Raw genomic sequence first — 24,555 nt, 5'->3', positions numbered from 1 at the left:
TCTCACTAAACAACCTTCTGATTATAATTTGGCTTCCCATGTTCCTTGCCTACAGGGAGAAAATGTACTGTTAGGGCCGACGTGAGGATCCAATCCACTAAACAGTTACATGCCATGATGTAAATTAATAAATTCGTATTCTGATTTTATCATCTGCCTCATCTGAGCTCTGTAGGCGTGAGTCAGCATCCCTGAGTCTAATCAACACGGACACTGAGAATATCAAGCTTCTGAAAAACTAAGCTGAAAAATGAAGAACTAGACCCAGGACCAGAGCACAGTCACCAAGGTAACACTGCCCTGGAGACCCCTGGGCCTGACGGAGAAGACCTTTCTACATGTCATGCAAAACAGACGGGGATTAAAATTGACTTTTGACATTACAAAGAGCTGCATATTCAAAACCATGGCTTGGTTCCCTTCAGGTGAAGAATAGAGATGATCATGAGACTCATATTGAATATTTATTGACTTATGAGCACACACCAGATGCTGCACAAATCCTAGGCAGAAGGATAAGATTTACAGACATGTTTGAAAAAAGAAAAAAAGAAAGGCAGATGGTGCATGCTGAGGAGGAATGAAACAAGAGGAGCCTGACTGATGAATCCTTGGTCCACCTTGGTACTCATGGTCCAAGTTGCAAAATAAAAGAAGGTGACTTTAAAGACCAAAAAAAAAACCAACCCAGGAGAATGAAACACAGGGTACAGCAGAGCACAGACAGGAATGTGCCTGGGCAGTGAGATTATCCAGGCTGGAGGAGTGATTTAGGACCTACAGGGCGAGGGCGAGATCTTTGAAGTAAGTTCAAAAGGCAAAGTGGAGGCGAGCCCATTAGGACAGATGGGGATAATTTAGCCATCCTGCTATTAGATCACCTCGTCATCCAGGGTTTCTGGGTGAGCAGTACCTACAGCGACACAGATGTCCTCTGGGATCCCAGTTACACTGAACAATACCGAGAAGAACGTGATCACAACTGTCGTATCTGGGAATTTTTGGCCCAGTGATGGGAGGTGATCCTCTACTGTGCATTCAGACCCAAAACAAACAGGAACGGAAAAAAAGGGGATGACCTATACTGATGACTCTACAGGATTTAAAAAACATATTTAAGAAGGAATGAGATCAATTAAAGGAAGTTCTGTGTTATCTTTGAGACCAATCTAAAAGATAAGCCTTGTCTCCCAGAGTGCCTCCCTCTGGACTCCACCAGAGCAAGGTCACTGGCTGGCTAGATTGGATGCAGCTAGAGAGCCATCTTAGGTGTCCTTTAGCTCTAAAAATGAGGTAGACACATGCTACCCAGTAAGGGTGATCCCAAATGTGGCCTGCCCAACCAGCTGTGCAAAAGGAAAGTATATAAAAGGCTTAGTGAAACAGCAGGACCAGAATGAAGCAGGGTGACAGAAGCGCTTCTCTCAGGTGCACCACACGAATGCATGAACTTCAGGGAGGGTGGCTGGAGAGGGGCTGCCCTGTGTTGGCTATAAAGCCAGAGGGCTCTAACTTACATGGGAAGGAACGAGCTCCCTTAATATGGCCTCAGTGTGTGTGCACAGACGGGATAAATAAATGTAGACAGAGTGGGTTTCCACCCCTAGTAGAGGTGGTCCCGCACATGCTCCATGATGGTCTTCAGCCCCAGCCAAGTCTCCTCTGCAGTAGGGATGATCTGGTTGGCTGGCAGGAGGAAGCCATAGTGCCCAGTATCTCTCAACTCAAAAGTGAATGCATACTTGATGCCATTATCATACGCCCAGTCAGTACTGCTCCCGCTAGCTGGATCTGTAAGTCAGAAGAGAAAACACCTTTGAAGCCCAGTTCCTTTCAGGATTAGATGGGAAAGAGCCAGAGCTCTGCCTGCCTGTGGGTTCCTTAGGGATCCAGAATTCTTTCTGAAAGTCATCAGGCCTACAATACACAAACATTGGCCTGATCCATATGTCTCAGGCTCTCCTGCACCATGAGGGTCTTCACTGGTCTCAAATCAAGAGATTTTAAATCCTCATTCCCACCTTGTCACTAACTCACTGTTTAGACTCCTGCAAGTCACTCAAGACCAATCTTTACAGAGATAGAGTGTAGGCAGCCTCTGAGACATCCCAATGATCTTTGTCTCCTGGGATTCATGTCCTTGTGTGGTGCCCCCCTACAGGAATAGGGCTGACCTGACCTGTGTAATAGAAGACTACAGAAATAAAGGTGTGTGACCTTCAAGGATAAGTCATAAAAGATACTGTGGCTTCTGCCTTTCTCTCTCTTGGATCACTTGCTCTGGGGAAAGACAGTTGTCATGACTTAAGGACACTCAAGTAGCCCTACAAAGAGGTCCACATGGTGAAGAACTGAGGCCTCCTGCCAATAAGCACTTGCCAAGCACCTGAGTGAGCCACCTTAAAAGCAGATCCCCCAGCCCAGTCCAGCCGTTAGATGACTGTAGCCCTGGAAGATATCCTGACTGCAACCTCATGAGAGACCCTGAGCCAGAGCCACCCAGCTAAGATGCTCCTAGATTCCTGACCCACAGAAACAGTGTAAGAAAATGAATGTTTCTTGTTTTAAGCTGCTAAATTTTAGGATAACATTTTACACAGCAAGAGATAACTGATACGCAGAGAGAAACAGTTTCAGCTTTTGGGACCGTGCTTTGCCAAAAGGCTGGGAAAAGGCAAGAAGCCTGTTTTCCTGCTTCTTCCAAGTCAAACTCTACTAGAGTAGAAATTGGCTTAAAGTGCAAAGTGTACATAATATTGAATAACAAAGTGATGTCAATAGCAGCTATCATTTATTGAACATCTACCCTGAGCCAGTCATTATACTAGAAACTTTACATTTATGATCTCAGTTAGTCTTTAAAAACCCAAGTAGGTATTATCGTTTTACAGATGAGGAAATCCAGGCTCAGAATGGGTCATTTATCTAAGGAACTATAAAATGGCAGAGCTAGAATTTAAACTTAGGTTCATCTAATGAGAAAGCCCATGCTTTCTTCAACCTACTTCCAGTCCATTTGGTATACGACATGTCTGTTAAATGAAAATATGGGTCGTTTTGTTTTTCCATTGTTCCTGAAGGTTGTTTCTCATGACACCACATGTGGTTTTTCTAGATATGCTGCTTCCACTGAGATTACACGCTCCCTGGGCATATGGAATAGTCTCTCCTATAGTCTCTGAAATCTTTGTGTGGTTCCCATAGCCTTTCTCCACCCTGAGAAAATGCTGACTGAAAAACAGACAACGCTACCAGAAGTTTCTCGAGGTTATTTATGTGGCCAGCTCAAGTATTTCAGAACATATTTAAAATTCAGGAAGGAGGCAAGAAGGCCTCTGCTGAGCAGTCAAAGTGGTCAAGTTCAAGGACCTCACTTTATCTGGGTCCCTGCTCAAAAAGCCTACCTACTTTTATTTATTTATTTATTTTTCAAACACAAATGGGAACATACTATTATGTTCTGCACCCTGTATTTTTCAATTAACATTTGAAGCTTATTGCCTATTAGCACATATAGATCCATCTCATTCATTTAAGTGCTGCAAACTGTTTCATTGTATGAATGTACCAAATGTGTTTTTATCCAGCACTCTCCTGGCGGACATTTAGGTGCTTACCAGTCTTTTGTGACTGTAAACAATACTGTCATGAACACTCTTCATACTCAGGAGCTATCCCTGAGCCAAACGAGCCCAAAGAACTTGTTTCAAGCCCTTAGTAGATCAGAATCAGTGAGGAGGAGGGGAAAGGCTGCTAGAGGCAGCCAGCCTGCAAGCTGTACTGACCCAGGGAAGGAGACATGAGAACTCTAAAAAGCAGATACAAGAAGTAAAGAAGCCAAACAGGCCGGGGCTGTTGAGCACAGGGATCAAAGAGTCCAATGTGGCACAGTAGACTTTCAGGGTATAACTACTGACATTCCGAAGGCCACTCAGTCATGAAGAAAGGAGCTTAAATCTCTTCTACATGCTCCGTTTAAGAAGGCAGGAAAGTGTGAAATCCATTTTAGAATGATTGTCATCTAAAATGGTCATCTAAGAAGGTCCAGCACTTGAAGGGATAAACGTTAACTATGACGTAGCACATGTCATAACCCACAGAGTTAGAGTGTTATTATACAAAAATCGATGATATTTTTGGAAAGCAAGGAGGGCAGTGAAGCCTATTAAAAACACAGAAGATGGGCTCGTGAAAGAGGTAGGAAATTTTATGTCTCCTGGACAACCCTCCAGAGAGCCTTCCTCCGCTCCTGTTGGAGGAATCTGATGAGTATCCCTTGCTTTTGGCACTGCTTATGCTGGGGAGAAAAATGTGTTTTATGTGGGAAGACAAGGCCATCCTTTAAACTGGTGTTTGACCCAAAATCCAGGACCCTGGTGATGCACAAAGATCTTCTGCGAGGTCCTCCTCAGAGGGCTCCTACCAAGCCTCTTTAACTCTCCTTGGCCCCAGACTCAGTTCTGACTAATGAAGCAGAGGGTGGAGAAACTCTCCTGATGTGTTTGTTCTCTGAGGAGTTCCCATTTAACCACACTACTAATAATAAACCATGAATAATTAATGGATTCTTGCTGCAATTAGCAACACAAACAGCAACATCCTGCTAACTACTTTATGCAGCACATGGCATATGAAACACAGACAAGGGTACTGAGATCAGGGTACAAAGGAGGATGCAAGATGTGGGATGGAGACTCTTCCCAGAAGAGGAAGGCTGAAGGGAACAGCTAGCTGAGGGCAAAGCAGGTGAGATGGGAAAGTCAGTTGCAGGGTGGAAGAGGAAGAAATATCAGAGGTTCGCAGGGGCTCTGAGGGTGGACCAACTGTTGGAAAACTATCTACAGAGGAGGCCCTAGAAGAGAAAAGAAGGGTACGAGACATGAAGAGGTCAGGACTGTGCTTCCCACGTTTGTATTGACATTTATTTCCCATCTGCACCGAGGGTCGTAGAGAATGATCATATTCTTCGGTATGATCTTTAAATTTAAAGATGAGACTCACAGAATAAGGGAACTAGAAAGATCTCAGCAGGAATAGAGTGAATTGCTTAGGTGAAACACTTCAGTGAGAAACCAAAACAAAAGTAGTTCCTCAAAATGAGGTTGAGGTTGTGGTAATGAGCCTCAAGATTATCTCCAGGTTTGGGGTTTTGGTTTGTTTTTGGTTTTTTTGGCTTGATGCTTACCACTGTTGGGAGGATCCCCTAACCCAGCTCCTGGCCTTGCTCCAACACTTGTTCATTTCTGATAAGGACTCTCCTCCACCCCCACTACCACCACTTCAATCTACCAATCCAAAGGTGGATTTCCTTTGAAAACGGAATGACAGACTGGAGGAATTTTTGATAGACTATATCAAGAGCATTAATGGAAGATAAGGATCACAGACTCCACCACACCAACAGGACTTAACTCATCATGGGCACATGATAGATAGCATGATAGTGGTGATGATGTTGATGAAGATGACTGCCTGAAACAACTACTATCACACAAAGCTTGACATAAACTCAGTCTATTACTAACAACAAAAACAATCAGACTACAGCATAGGAAGCCCAACATGCAGCTCTTCTCCTGCTCCGCTCCAAGTTCCCTCTCAAAGCACTCTCTAAATAACCAATAAACACAGCGAGTACTTACAGACAGTGGTGCAGATAGGACCCACTTGGTACTTAGTGCCCGACAGGGAGGCCAGAGCTTTGGCTGCACACCTTGCCACCTCGTCCTAGGAGGGGGAATCAGCGGAGTGAGAAAAAAACGGATGCTGCAGCCTGACCTTCCTCAGCTGTTTTGTACTGCAATGATTTGGAAGATTCTCCACCCCTCCTTCAATTTTCTCTTCCGGTCTCTTCTTCTTTCCCATCCAACCAGATCCAAGGCCTGACTATAATCTAAGAGAAATGTCATGGTTCCTCCAATTCCTTCCCCCACGACGTCCCTACTTCTTTACTTCCAGTCTGGGGAAGTGGGTAAAGAAAGAGTAGAAGAAGATGGAGAAGCACTCTGAAAGTGTGTGTATTATATACTCAGATTGGAGGAGCTGTATTCAAGCTCTCCAAAGATCCGAGGGCTGCTCACCAACTCATCAGGAATCTGATAAAGGCACCATCATCTTCACCTCTCCTGAAGAAAGGATATGTCATGTTCATAAACATGAGGGAAGGTCAAGTACATTCAAGAGAAAACCTTCTAAGAGTTGGGTGTTCCCAGAGTGGAGCTGGAGACAGGTCCACTATGTATGAATGTGCCCTGTGCAGAGTGCCTGCTTGAGACCAGAATCCAGTCCACACCTAGCCATGAGCCCTGCATCTGCTGGGAGGTTTATGGGCTAGCTGTGGCCCTGGGCAGAGGGGCACATTCAGGCCGACCAGCACAGAGGGAGAGGCCTATAGCCCCCCTGTAGATGCCAGCCCTGCTCCAATCTGTCCACCCTCAGTGCCTGTTCACGTCCTGGGGTGAGTCACTGTATGTGACACAGAGCACCCCTAGGCTATGCCCTACACCCTACTTAACCTCTACCTTAACCAGAGTGAGGAGCACCTCCCCCTTGCCCACCACCATGGCACCCACAGTTGTTGGCAAGGAGTGGGTCTGCAGTACGTTTTGGTCAGAAAAACAAGTGAGAAGGAAAGGCAAGGGTCAGGTGAGGTTCTTGGAACTCACCGTAAACAAAGAAATAAGGGGCACCACTTCTTCCTGTCCCCAGGAGGCCTGGTGGCACTTCCCAAAGGGCAGGGAGAAAAGCCTGGGCCCTTAATGAAACAAGCCCAGGCTCCTGGACTTTCCCTACAAAGCTATAGAACAACCGCCATGCCAGCACCTGAGGGTAAAGCAGGCCCAGGGCTGGGTGGAAGACAGCCCACACTCACCAGCTCCTCAGCATCTGGGGCCTTGTTGACTGTGTACCCATACGGATACATCAGCAGCTGTGAGTAGCTGTGCAGGTCGATGAAGCACTTGAAATTCCCGTGTTGTTGGATGAAATCTACCACAGATTTCACCTCCACTTCCGAATTGGCATGGGGTCCATGGTACACTTCAGAGCAAGGATTGTTACTGGTTCCCGCTCCTGTAGGGGGCGGCCCAAGCAGAAACATTAACCCATAGGCCAAGAAAACAGAAATGCAGGACACTCGACCCTGAGGAGGGGCAGAAGGTACTGACAATGGGCAGGCCACTGCTAGATGTCCCCCAGAACCTGGTCCTCGGGTGTATATATTGCAGGGAGGGCGTGGAAGTGGGAGGTCAGGCTGTTGGCTCTGCCACAGCTGAGGAGGAAAACTGGTAGGACTCCTTTAAACAGATAGAGTTGACCTTCTATTGTATCACCAACTGTTGTCATAAATAATTAATACCATACTTGACAATGAGTTGTAATTAATAAGTATTCTAGATAATTACGATGAGTACCAATTAATAATGAAAATGACTCCATTTATTCTGGTGTCAACTCATGCTCTTGGTTCAGATCTTAATGGCCAAGCACTGCCAGAAATAATCTATTGTTGTGACTAAAATCTCTTGATTATTTGACAGGTATTTAGAAATATTGCCTTCTGTATTACTTCACAATATAGCTCCCTGAGGTATCTGGTGTGTGTGTGAAACCACCCCAGTTGTGGAAATACCTGACTTAATTTTGATGCCCTCAGTTCCATGTTTGTATCAGCTCCTTTCCCACAGTCACATTATTTTTCCCCCAACGGTTTGTGGGGTAGTTCTATGCAAGTAAAAGAAGTACGTCAAAAATGAAATGTCAGTACAGCTGTGGAATAATGACAGAGAACTATTCAGATTTGGATTGGCAAGGTGAGTTTAGACCCTAACTCTGCTTTTTCTCCCCAAAGCCCCCCAGTACATAGTTGTATATTTTAGTCGTGGGTCCTTCTAGTTGTGGCATGTGGGACGCTGCCTCAGCATGGCCTGATGAGCGGTGCCATGTCCGCACCCAGGATTCAAACCAGCAAAACCCTGGGCTGCCAAAACAGAGCACAGGAACTTAACCTCTCGGCCACGGGGCCAGCCCCAGATCCTAACGCTTAACCATATGCTCTTGAGATTGTGTCTGAGCTTCAGTTGTCTCATTTCAGTTAACAAAATTCACTCACTAGGCCAGAAGAATAAATAAGATAATATATGGGAAAGTACCCGGCACACGGCTGGCACTATTGTGGGGATGACTTTTATGTAGCTAGAACTCAGCTTTAAATAGCTGGAACTCAGAACCCAGTGCTCCTGCTTCTCATTCTCCTTCCATGATATCAAAGGGCTGAGGTTCATATTCACACATCTCAGGGTAAACTGCTGGAGTTTGATCCTCACAACACGATCTCGTCTGGCAGGGTAACAGGGCGGATAGCTCTCTTCTGAGTTGCCACCAGGGGCCCTTTCACCCACCCAGTCACTCGCCCCAGAGACACTGGAGTAGCCAGGGTGTAAAGAAAAGCTGTGGATTTGTATACCTGAGACTAGAATGGTTTTTAAAATATTAGTGATCTCTCAGGAAGACAGGAACTGCAGAGTCATTCTCTTCCAAAATTTAAAAAAAAAAAATTTTTTTAATGAGACACAGAGAGTGTAAAGGATTCACCCAGGTCTTTCAGGGAATTAGCAATGGAGCCAGCCTGGAGAGCAGCTCCCTCGCTGCCAGCTCTGAGCCCTACGGACCAGGTTACCCAGGGGTAGCAGGATTTGAAAACCATCTTCCCCAACCTACCTGCAAAACTAGAGTTCCAATTTCTATTTGGATCAGCACCAATGCAGGGGCTTCTAGAATTTAGGGATCGTGTCTTCCTCCAAAGTCGGTTCTGAAAAATCCACCAAGGAAGGAACAAGCATCCAGAGATGCGTCATGGCACAGGAGAAGCGAAGGTTTTCTTTGGGGGCCCAAAAGGGAGATGGGCACCAGGGATGGGGCAAGCTGCTTGCGACTCTGCCTGGAGGATCATCGGGGCTCCAGTCCTCACTGACTGAGCAGCCTCCTCTCATCCCCCAGAGAGAGGAGGCTTAGCCCTTCTGGCTCTGAGAGAGGGACTCCTCAAAATGCCCAGATGAGAACTTTATAATGCAAGAACCAGACTGATGTCACCTGAACCCACTGAATAATTTTTGGCTCTGGTCTAAAGTGGGACAAACAAGCATTATGCGGCTGCATGTTCACTGATGTGATAGGAAGCGCACAGCAATGATTTTATTCTCGCCTAAAAAATTAACCTGAATCCAATCAAACCTCTAGATCTTACCACCAGTGAATAGGAAATACGAAGGATGAGGGAACAAATTAAATGGCACACAACCAAGAAGCCATCATCCAAATTCAGAATGTGAGACATTCTGTAGGACAATTACTTGGTTTCTCCAACAAACGTACGACATTTTAAAAAGAGATGGGGGTAGGGGGAGCAAATGTTGTAGAATAAAAAAGCCTGCAGAGCAAGAACAACCAAGTGTAAGTGCAGAATTTAAGTGGATCCTGATTTCGACAAATTGACGCAAATGACGTTTTAAAGATAACTGGCGGGGGGGCTGGCTCCGTGGCCGAGTGGTTAAGTTCGCGCGCTCCGCTGCAGGCGGCCCAGTGTTTCGTCGGTTCGAATCTTGGGCGCAGACATGGCACTGCTCGTCAGACCACGCTGAGGCAGCGTCCCACATGCCACAACTAGAGGAACCCACAACGAAGAATATACAACTATGTACCGGGGGGCTTTGGGGAGAAAAAGGAAAAAATAAAATCTTTAAAAAAAAAAAAAAAGATAACTGGGGGTATTAGACAATACTAAAGAACTTCCATTAATTATTTAAAGGTGATAGCGGTGTATTGTTTTTTTCTTTAATTATCATCAGGTAGAGATGCATACTAAAGAAGTTTGGGATGAAATAATTTGATGTCTGGGATTTGCTTTAATATATGTCAGGAAAAAATGTGTGGGAGGAAAAGAAATAAAAAGAAGATTGGTAAAGTGTTGATAATTGTTCAAGATCCATGATCGGGAGTTCATTAGACTATTCTCTCTAAGAAAAAATATTCCCTGGTGATTCTCAGCTCAGAGAATGACTGGAAAATGAGACCCCAAGGAAACTTATAACATGCACATTTGGGGAAGTTTTCTCCAAGGTCATACAACTATTTAGTGGCCAAGCGAGGAATTCAACAAACAAGTCTTAACTCCAAGCCCCACCCACTTGGTATTACTCACTTTAGTTTGTGTGTACACATATCCATCAGGATTGGCCACAGGCAACAAGAAAATATCCATTTTCTCCAAGATGGAGGTGATGGCTGGATCCTTCCCGTAATCGGATACAATCTAAGCAGAGACAACGAGTTTATCAACTCTGCCATCGCAGGCCGGGTTGCTAGGTCTAAGCCCATGTCTCTTCCCCAGAGGCCCAGCTCCTAGAACAGCAGCCACCGTCTACAGCCTCCCTGCCAGCCTCATAGACACTGCTCTCTGCAACCTCTCAGAGCACTTCCAAACCTGGGGGAACATGGCTGCATGATGTCAGCAACTGCAATGAGTCCTGGGCTGCCTGGTTTATTCATTCCTTCCAGGAGTGGAGCAGGGGAGGCAGACCCACACATCATGACAGTTATTAGGAATCTGAGCCCCCATGCTAAGGGTGAAAAAGATGGATCCTCCACACACACCACCCCTCCTCTCCCAGGGCTGGCTTAAAGCAGGCTTTCCAGAGGGACATGGAGACACCATGAGGTCCCTGAGGGCCTGGGGGGCTTGGAAGGGGCTGAAGGTAAACTCATCTGAGTTTTGCTGATGAGAAGGCTCTGCTCCCTCTCTGTGAGGCTAACTATGGGTCAGTGTTTCAGGGCCACCTCTGCAGCTCGTTAGTTTGCTCACTGCCATGAATGCACTTTGTCATTTAGCCACAGTGGCTTGACCAAGAGGCTCAGACCTTTTGCTTCTCTGATCTGAAAAGGACCCCAGCCTCCTATGTCCACACAGAGCACCTTCCCACCTCATCCCACGGCCTCATGGGACGCAGCAGGGGCACCTCAGGCCCACTAGAATTCTCAGTTAATACCAGGCGACATGACCTTCCTTGCGGTCCAGATCGCTGTAGCCTGTGAGATCCACTCCCGGGAATGGATGCCTGCATTCAGCCAAACGGCTGGCCGCCGCTTGCCTTCTGCAGTGCTGAACTGTGGAAGGAAAAAGAGGCCAGAATGTGACCCTACTGCCCATGTCTCTGCTCCCCTCGCGTCTCCCCAGCTCACCCCTATTCATTTAATCCATTTAAGATAATTCAGAGACCAAATGTTCCTGAGGGCACCATCTATTTATCTGGTTTATCCGTAACCAGGGAGCTTAATTGGTTGGCTGGCGGGGCCCAGCGGCAGCCTGGGCAGCTACAGCCGCTCCAGGGTTGGAAGTAAATGGGAAGGGGAAACAATTGCTATTGGGAATTATAATGCCAGCGTGATTAGAGATAATATTATGTCTCTTGAAAGACCTCAAATAGTATCCCAATAGAGAGACACAAGAGTGCACGAACCCAGTCTGTTCTAGTTGATGCAATAAATGAATCCAGTTTTAAAATGAGGAATGGGGCTCACTAGAGCCCTTTATAATTGGCATTAAACGAATTCTGGCTCCTGCCTTTTAGTGTGGGGCCTCCTTGGGTCAGAGCTTGGTGCTAAGAAGCCAGGGTCGCCATCAGATTGGCAAATAATCTAAATTTATGTAGATTATTCTAGAACAGCCAGCTCAGGGCAGTTTAACCGCTGGCAATTTAACCAGTGCTGTAAGTCTGGGCTCTGCAGGGCTTAGAGGAGGCTGAGGGCTTGACAAGTTCCTAGCACCATCAGTTGTTCCATGGCTCATATCTCCACATTCTTTTTTATTCATTCGGCTGGATTACTTATGTAATTTATGTCACTGCCGCGAATTCCCTACCGCCTTTGCCAATACAGACCTGAATCTGTTAGAAATATCTGGAAATTAGACTTTCTGCAGCCAAGGATTACAGGCTGGGCTTAAAATTACATCAGCCCTAAAATTAGCTTCTTAGATTGCTTTTCCAATAAGTACCCCTAGAAGCAGAATAGAATTCGTAGGCCTATCCTAGTTTGTCTTGCTTTTTACAGGAGGTGGGAATGAAGGCAAAAGACTGTGCCCCACTTAAGAGTTTTCTGGAATACTAACCACCTCCTCACCATCCTGCCTTTCAGTCAAAACTTGGAATGGAATGTGCTCCTTCTAACTCTCCCCATCTTAGGCAAAAGAGGGGGACTCTCCGTCAGACCAAATTCAAACCCGGGAGGATGTCTCCCCACCTCACTCTCCTCGCTGAAGTCAAGGACGTCCTAAAAAGCTGCCTCCTTGAGAGGTGTGAGGGCGGGGTCCTGGACACGAGGAACCAGGAGTCTGAGTCCAGGCAGGCCCTTTGAATAGCATGGGGCCTCACCTTCAGCACATACAGGGACCGGTTTTCAAACGAATGCCCGATCTTCAGCCTGCGTGCCAAGTCAGGAAACTCTCCGGCAATGTTGTCCATCTCATGGTAAATCTGAAGAGTGAAAAAGCGAACCCAGGGGCATTTTTTAAATTTGTTCACCTCTGGATGGGTATCTGTGAACTTTATCTTGTTGATCTTAATGATTTCTTCCAGCTCCCTAACCTTGGGATTGACAATATTATCGGCATGGAATGCTTATGCTGGAGGAACTAAGAGTGTGTTTCTAAAAATTTCATGTTTTATTTGTCCACAAAACTAGAGTCCATTAAACTAAAGTAGTTTAATGCTCCAACAGTGTGGCCCTGTGCACCATATCCCATTCAACCACCATTCTTGAAAGCATTGCTCCCCAAACTTTTTTGATCACTTTCTCCATGAGTAGAAAAAAGAAAAAAAATTTAGCAGGCATCATGTATATATACACTATCACACAAATATATTATGTACATTATTAAACAAAATATAGAAATAAAAATGATTACGTTAATGATAAATATTAAACATATGTAGAAATATAAACAGAAGTCGTAAGAGTGTCTTCCTCCATCCCAGGGGACCATCTTGCTTACACCCTGCACTGTAGGCGCCCCACTTGGGAGATGATTCCTCTAAAGGCTTTTAGAGAACAAGTGAAGAGCTGTAAAATCGTGCCTACAAAAGCTTCCATTTGCTTTCAGTTAAAAAAAAAAAAAAGTTTGACTTAAATAGATTTCATCCATCTTAGTTCCTCAAACTTTATGAGGGTCAAAAGAAGGAAATAAATTTATATTTAGACCTTAAAATTGAAAGGAGGAGCTTTACGGAGGAGGAAAATGTGCAATCAATATAGAATAAAATCAAGCTTAAAGGGTTTATCAGACTTGGAGTCAATACGGCCGATTGAGCAGAAGCAAGAAACCACCCCCAGACATACAGGCAAGCCAGATAAAATACAATGAAGATGATTCACAACCAAGTTTAAAAGCCAAAAAAGGGGAAATTGCAGGTGTCAGAAATAAAGAGGGAACTAGCTGGCAGAGTGGAGGGCAGAAGATAAAGCCCCAGGACCGGATACCGGCTGCCTGAGGTGCTGAGGATCTACAGCAAACCAGGAGTAGGAGTAGAGAGCACAGGACCCAGGGGAGGGCAAGAATCCAGAACCTGAGAGACGGGAATCAGCAATTCCAGCCACATAAAGGGGCCTGGAAACTCTACCCTCAGACCCTAGAAAGTGGAGCAAAAGCTGGAAGCCTGCCCTGAGCCATGAGGAAAAAGAGAGTCACCTAGGAAAAGTTCAAACACCAAGCTGTGTCCAGATGGGGGTGGGAGGGTCCAGATTCACACTGCTTATCAGGACAACACTCACCAGAGAAACTAACAGAAATAACAGCAACCACAACAACACACACAAAGGTCTGAAACTAGAAGTCCTAACAGAGACAAACAGGAAATTCCCACTAGAGACCTAAGAAGGCCTCAGTGGTTGTAGGATATGAGCTCTTAAAAGCCGTTTTTAGAAAGAACTGAATGTGATCAAGCCAGGAAGGAACACTAATTCACAGCAAAGTCCACGCAGGGGACAAGAGATAGCTGTAAACCACATGACAGTGGCACCTAGAGCCGGAGAACAGAAGCGAGTCGATGAGGAAGTGAGGCTCCTACAGCACGCAGGTGAGGGGATGGAGTTTCCGTGGGGGCTTCGGTGACATTTGCAACTGGTTAGCTCAGCTACAGAGTGCCCCGTGTTAGTGAGGCTAACGTCATGGGTTTGATCCCTGTGGGGGCCCTGAGCTCTGCTTTCGTCCACGGCCCTGAACTGAAATCCTAACAATCCAGCTGTTTTGCAGATGTATTCATTGGTCACAAGAGGGATCAAGGGGCAGTGTGGTTGGAAGTGTACACAATAAAGCTACTGACAATCACGGGAGAGAAGTGGAAATAGCTGGTCAACCTTTGAAATAATCCCTCATCCAGAAGAAAAACAACTCAAAGTATATGCCTCGTGAAAAGCATGTCAGGAACACCATCTCTGGATCTAAAGAACAACATGTACTCAGGTGTAGGAAAGAGAATACCAATTTAGATTTGGGGTGTGTGCCTGAGCTAGCAGAGAGTTTCCAGACTAATGAAGAAGACATTGTGGGACATATGAGACCTGCGTGGCACATGATGTTGTTCCATTCTATAGTTCCTCTTGATTCCTCAAGTTCCAATATCATATGAAATTATTCTGCTCCAAGTTTTTCATTTGCAGCGTTGGCTTACTTTGAAAGTCAGTCATCTGTATAATGTGGTTTCTAACTAAATACAGCACCAAAATGCATTATGGAAAAAATATACTTTATAAGTAGTCATGATAAATGAGTGGAAATACTTAGTTAACCTTGGAAATAACCACTGTTTACTTGCCTGGAATACGTAACATTTTAATCTGGGTGAATAAAATACAGGGATTATGGTGGGGTATAAGAAGGTTGAATTACAAGGACTGGAAATGATTGCAATTATTTCACGGTTTCCTTTAAGGGACTGCTTAAGAAAAGAAGGATCACGTGAGACAAAACGTTTAGTTTGCATTTCACTATGCTCTAGGGGCTGGTGGGAGTTAAACAACCCAAGAATTAGAAGTGTGCACACACATTTTACCCCTCAGTGAAGGGATATTGTGCCAAGGACTAACACCTCCTGGAAGTAAGGAAAGCAGTTACCAAACCCAGGAGGCCGACAACCTTGACCTTGACATGCTCTGAAACACTTACAGCTTCCAGGGAGTGGTATGCTCCATAGTTGAAGTTATTATTGCTCCGTTCTTGCCCTTCATTGTGTTGCATTTCTTCATCTTCCTTATCTAAAAGGGCCTAAAACAGACGTGACAACATTGTGAAGTGATCCACTGGAGATAGAGGGCATGCTATTTCCACCATATCTTGACACGGGCTGGCCAAGATGGCAGCAGGATGGGCACACTTATCAAGCAGCACAAATGGCAAGGTGTAAAAGGGGATAAGATTTCTTCCCCATATCTATAAAATCTTATTTCTTGGCACCCAGCATACATCACCCCATTCAAAACCTACTTACTCCCTGGAAAAAACATATGTGCTATTTGGTTATTCTATACTATGAATTCTCTAGACATCAGCCCGCATCTGGTATCCAGTGCCTCTGAAATACACAGCTTGGGAAACCATTCAGAAACAAAGAAATTCTTATAACCACTCATACTTTGAAGGTTCCTGGCAGATGTCTGTGACATGTGAGGATGATTAATAAGCTCACAGCTGCTCACGCCATCAGGAAACTCCCGGGCCAAATCACCAATTAGTCCATAACCCACCTCGGTAAAGGAGAGAACACGAGCCAGACACTGTCCTGCTGTTCAGATACAGGACGTGAGGCTGGTGTTTGGCTTGGGTGATGATGTTCCCTCTGCTGGGGGCTGTTGGTGACATTCTCCCGTTCTCAAAGGATGCTTTTTATGACTGGTCCCCAGCACCCTCCACCTCCCTGCCCAGTCCGTTCTTCCCTCCAGACTTCAAATAAGAAAAAGGAAAGAGACTTAATATTTGTGGGGCATCTATGACGTACCAAGCAGTTAGACATTTTACATACAGTTAGTCATTTACCCTTCTCAATAAATCTTATGAAACAGGTACCACTATTACATTTTACCAATGAAGAAACAGAGGTTCAAGAGGTTAATAGCTTCTCCAAAGTCACAGAGCTAGTAGTTAGCAAAATCAGGATTTGGATCCAGATCTGTCTGGTTCCCTAATCTATGGATGCCCTTTCCGCTACAACATGTTCCTCTAACAGGTCACTGCTCTTCACTTCCATATACCTCAGTGTCTTCATCTGTAAAATGGAGAAGGATAAGACCAGAACTTGCAAATGTCTCAGGTCCCCTCTGGCTACTTGGTCCTATGCAAGACCAGTGAGGGGCCTTGGCCTACCCACCTGCAGATCTTCAATTGTCACTGAGTACTGTAAGGCCTGGGACTTCAGGAAGGATTTGACTGGCTGCAAACTGACAGATGGGACCAGGACATCCACGGGATGACTGAAGGTAGAGGGAGATTTCCAGACATCGAGCTGAAGAGAACAGAAATAAAACCAGGTTAAAGGACAGCTCAGGTAAAAGGCACAAAGAGCTCATTCTTCAGAACCACTGCCAAAAGCCAGGGTGATCCCTAGGGGCTGGGATCTGCTCAAGGGCAAACTTTGCCCATTTAACAACTGTACCTGAAAAAAAAAAAAAAAAAAACAATTGTATCTGGTGAGGCTGGCCCAGCAGGCAATACCTCGCAAAGTCCAAGAAGTATTAAGTCAATGGCAGACAGAAACACGGAGTCCAGGGCTGAGGCCTGCCATCTCCCAGGACAGTGCTGCTGTTATCCACAGCACTTCTCCCCCATCAACCCTCCCAATCATATAAAGGCATGTGGACTGATACATGGTTAGACACAGAAACTCTTCAGGAATAATAATGCTGGTGGTGTAAGAATCTTCTCCCACCAAAGTTAGAGATACCCAAGGGGACAAAGAAGGACCAGGTACCTTAAAGTTGTCTGAATTCAATAGCTGACTTAATTTGCTGATCTCATCTCCACCTCTGACGTTAATCCTAAAAACCTGGTCCCTAGAGAAAAAAAATTCAAAGGATAATGGTGAGCTTTCAGCTGGCAAATAAACCCTCAGCCTACTATCCCAGACATAACTGGGCTGAATGAGAGGAAATGGTCTAGTCTTTGGTTATAATGTATAGCCATTAAAAATAAGGCTACATGGCAACTATGAAAAAGTGCTTATGGTATAACTTTAAGGGAAATATTAAGTGAAAGAGCAGGACACAAAATTGTATGTATGCCATGATTACAAGTATGGAAAAAGCAGATGCATTGGAAGAAAAACAGACAACGGAAATACAGCAAATGCTGACAATGCTTATGTTCGGGTCGTGGGATTATGGATGACTTACTTTTTTTTCCTCTTGTATCTGTTTTCTGTAATGTGGTCATATTACTTTATAATGAAAAACATATATATTTTGCAGAAAGGAATGTTCCTTAGTTACACGCAAAGCTAACTCATGACATAAAGGAGCACTTCTTCACTGTCAGGGGCTAGGACTAAAACTCTGGCCGAATATGCTGGAAAGAGTTGGAAAATAGAACAGACCTTCCATCCTTGGAGGGTTAGCTATTTTCCTCTTAGCAAAAAAGGGAGGGTCTGGGTGCCCTGTCAATCCTTTCCGGTTCCAGAACCCTGTACAAATGCAAACTGCAATCCAGACCAGGGTGCTGGGGCTGCACTTGGGATTCAGTCCTCCCAGGGGGCCCCGAGAGGGCCCAGAAGGGAGCCGGCCATCCTGAGCCCCCTTTGTTGTTTGTTCTGCATTTGTTTCATATACACCATTTAGTTGGAAGCGGCTGCGGCAGGGGTAGAGGCCCCCGAAGTCCTGTGTGTGGGTGGGAGAAGGCTGAGCCTGAAAAGCTGCCTTTGTGCTCTCAGCCGGCTCAGGGAGCCAGGGGAGCCATTAGGCCGTTGCTAGGTGACGGCCCAAATGAATCTGCACTCGACGCTGTCACATGCGTCATCCCTTTGACACAATGAATGTGAGAAGAGCTGCTGGAGAGGGCTGTGGGCTGAAGGACCTGTTGACAGAGAAAATGGTTCTGTCACAGGGAGCTAAACGTGCAGCCTCACGTGGCAGATCAGCATCTCATCAGAAAACCGGCTCAATCCGGATGGACGCTCAGGGTTTAACTTTGTTCTGGGAGCTTCTGGAGGATCTGTGGAGGTCTAGCCTGGCCCCAAGGAGGCCAGGGTCACCGCAGAGTTGCTTCCATTGCAGGTGGCAGCTCTGAAGGAAATGCCAGTGACCAAGGCTCCCTTTCTCCCAACTCTTCCGTCTCCGCGGCGTTGGGGAAGGTGGGCTGCTAACTGCATCCCACGGGAGCTGCTGAGGCCGTAGTGGAGAAGCCGCCAACTGGGCAGGTCTCAGTCTGAATCCAACGGGCTTGCTAGGAGTTAGACTGCAGCCCTGGGAAGACGGACAGTCAAATCACCATTTCCCTGACCCTGGGCAGGGAGCCTCACAAAAAAGGGGCAGGTTAAAAACAGAAGAGAAATCCTTACTCCTGGCTGATGACCAGGGCCCATCTGCCAAACTCATGCTCTGTCACAACCCATCCTCAACACTCCAGAACAAGGGATGTCTTAAAAATGGGTGTTCTAGAAAGCACGGACATCTCTATTGGCAAAATTAGGTATTTGTAAAATACAGTACTGATTAGGGCAATCACAAAAAAGGAGGGGAGGGAGAAGGAACAGGAAGAGAAAAAAGCGGAACATAGGAATAAGGAGCTCTTAAGAGTCTGAAAATCATGTTACACATTCACCCAGAGCATGTGTTTTACTTTTCCCAAAGTGGTAACTTCACAACCAAACTTCCATACTCCTGGGCACAGTGCACAATAATGGAACACAGTGAATCTAACTGGCCCTGATGATGATTAAACCCACAGCCCACCTCATCACGCCTTAACAAGCCCAGCTACAGAGGTTAAAGACACATCTGTAGTGTGCAGAGAGACAGGGTGGAAGGGCTGGTAAAGAGCGGGGCCCTTCCCCATCTCTCTCTCCTACACCTTCTTGGCTCCAGCCTCACTGAAATCCTAAATTCACCATGTACTTTGCCCGTCTGTGCCTTTGCACATGCTGTTCCTTCTACCTGGACATCCAGCCCTTTTCCTTATCTGCCTGGCAATCTCCCACCCAGGCTTTAGGACCAACTCCCAGCACCCACAAGGTTTTCCCTAACCAGAGGAGGCAAAGTTAGAAACAGTCTTCAGATGGTGCTAAAAATTAGGGGTGAGGGGGCTGTCTAACATTATTGTCATGAACATAAGTCCATCAATACCTGGAAGCAGAGAGAACGTAAGTGGGTGCCAGGTGAAGGGCAGCCTTCTTCTTGCCCTTGTTGTCCTTGTTTCTACTTGGAAAATGCCTTCTGCAGGCCCTGAGAGTGTGAGTGGCTGAACACAACCTATCTCCACCATCCGGAAATCTGTTCAAAGGCTTTAAGCTCTTCCTGAAGATGGAAGATTGGCCTGGGAGGGGGGATATGGTGGGATTTGCAGGCTGCCATGTTCACCCTCCTACTCAGCACAGTTGTTCTTACAGCTCTTCCTAAGTCTGGCCCTCTCCAATACCCAGGGCTGTCCAGCTGCTGTGAACGCAACGATTGTGATCCTCTCTCACTCACTCCCACGTTTGTCCCACGTTCTAGACAGTCAATAGTCACCTTGGTGCTGAGCTTCTATCCCTCCCACTTTGGCCATGTGGGCAGCCAGGTGGCCTGTTCTTTGTGCCTATCTCACCTGCCTTTCCACTCAGGCTTAGCAACTACCATGAGTACTGGGAGATGGTTTCACAGACTCTTAAATGCCTGCCAGCTACTGCTGAGGCTACAACCAGTTCTGCAACTACTTCCTGTCCTCTGCCTGCCCCACACCTCTAGGCATCCTGGCCACTGTCCCATCCTTAAGATGACTAAAGACCAGAGCAGAAGACACCAGCAGAGTGAGACAGGGGAAGTAGATGACTTGGGTGGGAGGAACGGAGACTGAGGTGGGGAGGGGAGGGACGATCATCACCTTCATCTCCATCAGCCCTGTATCGCCTCCAAGCCAACTTGTCTCCTAGCTTCCTGGCCATTTGAATGCTCAAAGGCCAGCTTCCCCTTACTCTACCTGTTCACCAAGATGGATGTTTGGGACGTGTCTATGTACCCCAGAAAGGAGTCCACCACCTTTGCTGGGTTCCCTACTACGGGGTAAGAACAAATTTGGTGATGAGGATGACACTACTGGTTAAAACCATCTGCAGTTAGCTCAGGCACACACCCCTTTCTGTGCCAGCCCCTGAGACAAGCACTCCAGGGTCCATCCCAGCTGTCTCAACCCAGGTGTCCACTGCGTTGTAAGAGAAGTCTGTACTCCGAGAAATAAAGATTTTTCAGCCATGTGAATAGCTGCAGTGGGAGCCTGACAGCTCCATGTGTCAGCCCACACGGCAGTGAGCATAGTTATTACACACCTACTGCTGAGCTGCCTGTGGCAACATCTCCTTCCCAGGCCACCTGCTACACCGAACCCCCCTGAGCTATTTGGCAGTAGAGACCAGGTGTGAACAGAAGCCATCACCATAAAAATTACTCAATCTCATATAAGTAATTACCTCAATAAACAACTCCAAAGTCCCTTTAGCCAGGTAGTATAAGAGAGAGTAAACTAACAGATATAGATAGATCAGGGAGATACAGGATTCTATCTGGAGATTAACTTGTGTTATAGCAAAAGGGATGGGTGTTGTAGCCAGAGTTCCAGCTCCCCTGCTTACCAGCTAAGTGGCCTTGAGCAGCTTCTTTAACCTTTCCAAGGCTGAGTTTCTTCATGTTTAAATTGAGGAAAATAACACCCCTGCCTGGCAGAATTGTTGTGTGCTCCAAAAGATAATGCACATGAAAGCGCTTTGCAAATAGCAAAGTATTATGCAATAATGAGTTATTAGAATTCAACCTTCTAGCAGGGTACCATGGCATCCTTTCATCTCTCCCACCTCCCAAATGTCCTTTCCTTTGCAAACCTCAAAGCATTCAGTGTGGAGGGGGTTGAGCATGCGCGCACGCAAGCACGCACGCGCGCGCACACACACACACACACACACACAGAGTTTACAGGTGTGTCCTTGCATGTCAATTTTCATAGCTGTAGCTAGGCAAGACCTATCAAATCTCCATGTCCTAGACGGTGACGAGAAAGCACCAGCTCAACTAAGCCTTCACCGTTAACAGAGAGGTGAAACCAGAAAGCCTAAGACTCAGGTTTTCCCTTAAGCATGGCAGAAATTAGAAAGAATTTCTGGTCATTCTTGGTAATTCACAATATAGGAATAAGAAAGTAGGCAGTGCCTGGAACTGACCCTACAAATAAGAACTAGGAAGAAAAAGTATTGGCAGGAGATTAGGGAGCTGGGGAGGGACTGTGGAGACCATTTAGTCCTGATTCCACAGGTAAAACTAGCCCAAGAAAGAAGTAACTGATCCAGGGGCCGGGCAGGTGGTGCAGCAGTTAAGTTCGCACGTTTCACTTCTCCGCAGCCTGCGGTTCACCGGTTCGGATCCCCGGTGTGGACATGGGACCGCTTGGTAAAAGCCATGCTGCGGTAGGGGTCCTACGTATAAAGTAGAGGAAGATGGGCATGGATGTTAGCTCAGGGCCAGGCTTCCTCAGCAAAAAGAGGAGGACTGGCAGTAGTTAGCTCAGGGCTAATCTTCCTTGAGGGGAAAAAAAAAAAAACAGAAGTAACTGGTCCAAGATGACATGGGCAGAGCTGGCACAGGAGCTGGGTATTCTTTCCCAGGGCCATATGGGTTGAGGTATAATCAGTCACTCATTTCCAGATTCATTTGGAGCCCATATCTCTGAACTAACCAAGTAAAAATAATAATAAGTCCAAAAGGAACTTACCCAAAAAACTTTTCTCGGCCACAGATGCTGGGCCCAATCAGGGCCCCAAAGAACAGTATCCACTTCATGTCCCAAGGGTCTCAGCCACAGAGCAGCTGAGTCAAGCTGTATTTATAAGGACTCTGAGGTAGACTCATGTCCTGAAAAATGCTAATGTGATTCCCAAGCACCCTTGCAACTCTGACGCTACGTCAGGCGTGCGCCTACCCATGCCTCTTCCATTCCTTTTGAGTGATAAAGGCCAAGCCTCTTGACTTACAAGATCAGAACTTGCTCCTCAGGCTGGAAAAGGCTGTGCCAAGGGTGCCACATTGCTCATCGCTTGGTATTTAAATAGTGTTTTTTGAGTAAATAGGAAAGTCCCAGGACAGGAGAAGCCAGATTAGAAACATGGGATGGAGTTAGCTGTAGATTAAAGAAAAGTGAAGACCATCAAAGGAACCACAAGCCAGCTCCAAGACCACACGCTTAACAAGCCTCATCAGAGAATTTCACCAGAGCAGGTCACCATGATGAAAGTTTGTGGCCTCTGTTTTGAATTTGACACCCAATTCCTATGATCCCACTAAGAAAGTAGACATATATGAGGTAAATGGTATAGGAAGATTGTGTTGGTCTGAATAAATTACCAGTTTTCCTTGGGGTCTGAGCTAAAGGGAAGGCTTAATGATATTATTAGTAATAATACTTTCTTATATTTGCTAGACTCTGAGTCTGGTATCTTTTCCACTAAGTCACAGCAGAGTAAATGGAAGACACTCATGACCTCCACAACTTCTTCAGGGACTTTGAGGCCTTGAGTCTGTCTTGGGAGCCCCATATCCACAAGCCTCCCGCATCCCGCTGTCCTATGGTCTACCTTCTTTCTGCACTTGCTCAAGGGAAGTGGATACAACCAAGAGGCATGGTTGGGTGTGTCAAAGAAAAATTATCCTGACACTTGTTAAAACCATAAGGAAGACTTTATTCAAAATTATTGCAATAGGGGTCATGCAACAGGAGAGAGTACATAATTGTGTTCAACTCTGACTACAGTAAAGACAGAAGAGTGAGGGGTCAGTAGATGGAAAATTGCTAAGAGGAGACATCAAGAGTAGGGGGACAGCCAGCCCATGGCACAGCAGTTAAGTTCACACGTTCTGATTTGGCAGCCCAGGGTTCACCGGCTCACATCCCAGGTGTGGACCTAGTACTGCTTGTCAGGCCATGCTGTGGTAGGTGTCCCACATACAAAGTAGAAGAAAACGGGCACAGATGTGAGCTCAGGGCCAGTCTTCCTCAGCAAAAAGAGGAGGATTGGTGGCAGATGTTAGCTCAGGGCTAATCTTCCTCAAGAAAAAAAAAGAGTAGGGGGATTCTTGCTTAACTAGCCTAACAGGATTCTTGCTAAAGGCAGGCCAAAGATGTACACATAAAAAGTGGAGGATGAGGAACTTGATCAGATGTCAAGAATTGGGGGATGACTTAGCAGAATTCTCTGCTAAGACTGATTTAGGGCCAAAAGACAAGGCCTAGTCAAAAAGAAGACTCAGAGAGCCTGTCTAAGTTTTGGTCAAGGAAAGTCTTTGTCAGGAGTTGTGGAGCCAGTGGACTCTATCAGAGCTCTTTCGTCCTTCCAACACTGAAACTGAACTCCTGTGCCCACTCCGGTCCATCACAAAGGTTGGGCTCTACTTCACCAAAATAGATTTCAGCTCTGAAATTAGTAACAAGAGAAGCTGAGACTGGAATCTGCAAGCAATGTGAACTAAAGAATCAAATACCCAGAATTCTAGACAAGCTGGAATTCACTTCCCATCTTTTTCTCCCAGGGAAATCCATCAACAAAATCTAAGTCCTTCTTGGAAGTGAATGTCTAAAGAGAAATTATATGGAATCTGAGACCCAGACTGGATGGGGCAGCCAGCAGGAAGGCATGTCGCTGGTTTGGGTCCCCACCAATGTTTATAATGCAGCATACCAGAAATGGAAAAGCAGAAGCCAACAATGGAGCCAAAGGGCACAGCACCTAGCACAATGCTTGGCACAACGCAGTGGCTTAATCAGTATTTACTGAATAAGCTAACTCAGAAGTCCACTACCATCTCTAAATGCTATTCTACTAAGGTGAAGGAGCTGACACATGCCACAACACGGATGAACCTTGAAAACATCATGCTAAATAAAATAAGTCAGTCACAAAAGGACAAGTACTATTTGATTCCATTTGTACGTGGCACCTAGAACAGGCAAATGCATAGAGGCAGAAAGCAGCATAGAGGCTACCAGGGGCTGGATTGAAGGAGTATGGGGAGTTATTGCTTAATGGGTACAGAGCTTCAGTTTGGGATGAAGAAAAAGTTCTGGAGATGGATGGTGGTGATGATTGCACAGCACTGTGAAAGTACTTAAAGCCACTGAATTATACACTTAAAAATAGTTAAAATGGGGGCCTGCCCTGTGGCCGAGTGGTTAAGTTTGCGCACTCTGCTTTGGCGGCCCAGGATTTCACCAGTTCAGATCCTAGGCAAGGACATGGCACTGCTCACCAGGCCACGCTGAGGCAGCATCCCACACAGCGGAGCCAG

General features: G+C 46.0%; 1 protein-coding gene across 1 annotated transcript; it reads right to left on the bottom strand.

Moving 5' to 3' along the window:
- Positions 1-278: 278 nt before the first annotated feature.
- Positions 279-22,119, bottom strand: CPA4 (carboxypeptidase A4). The gene is made up of 11 exons (XM_014854367.3): positions 21,989-22,119; positions 17,013-17,094; positions 16,413-16,547; positions 15,215-15,313; positions 12,426-12,527; positions 11,056-11,160; positions 10,199-10,309; positions 8,719-8,809; positions 6,872-7,071; positions 5,643-5,727; positions 279-1,791 (listed from the first exon to the last, which is right to left on the bottom strand). Exons 1-11 carry the CDS (start codon positions 22,054-22,056, stop codon positions 1,604-1,606), a joined length of 1,266 nt encoding a protein of 421 aa, XP_014709853.1. The 5' UTR covers positions 22,057-22,119; the 3' UTR covers positions 279-1,603.
- Between the last annotated feature and the right edge of the window lie 2,436 nt (positions 22,120-24,555).

This window comes from Equus asinus, chromosome 1 (genome assembly GCF_041296235.1).
Source record: "Equus asinus isolate D_3611 breed Donkey chromosome 1, EquAss-T2T_v2, whole genome shotgun sequence".
Lineage (NCBI taxonomy): Eukaryota > Metazoa > Chordata > Mammalia > Perissodactyla > Equidae > Equus > Equus asinus.
This window is presented reverse-complemented; position numbering and strand designations above follow the sequence as displayed.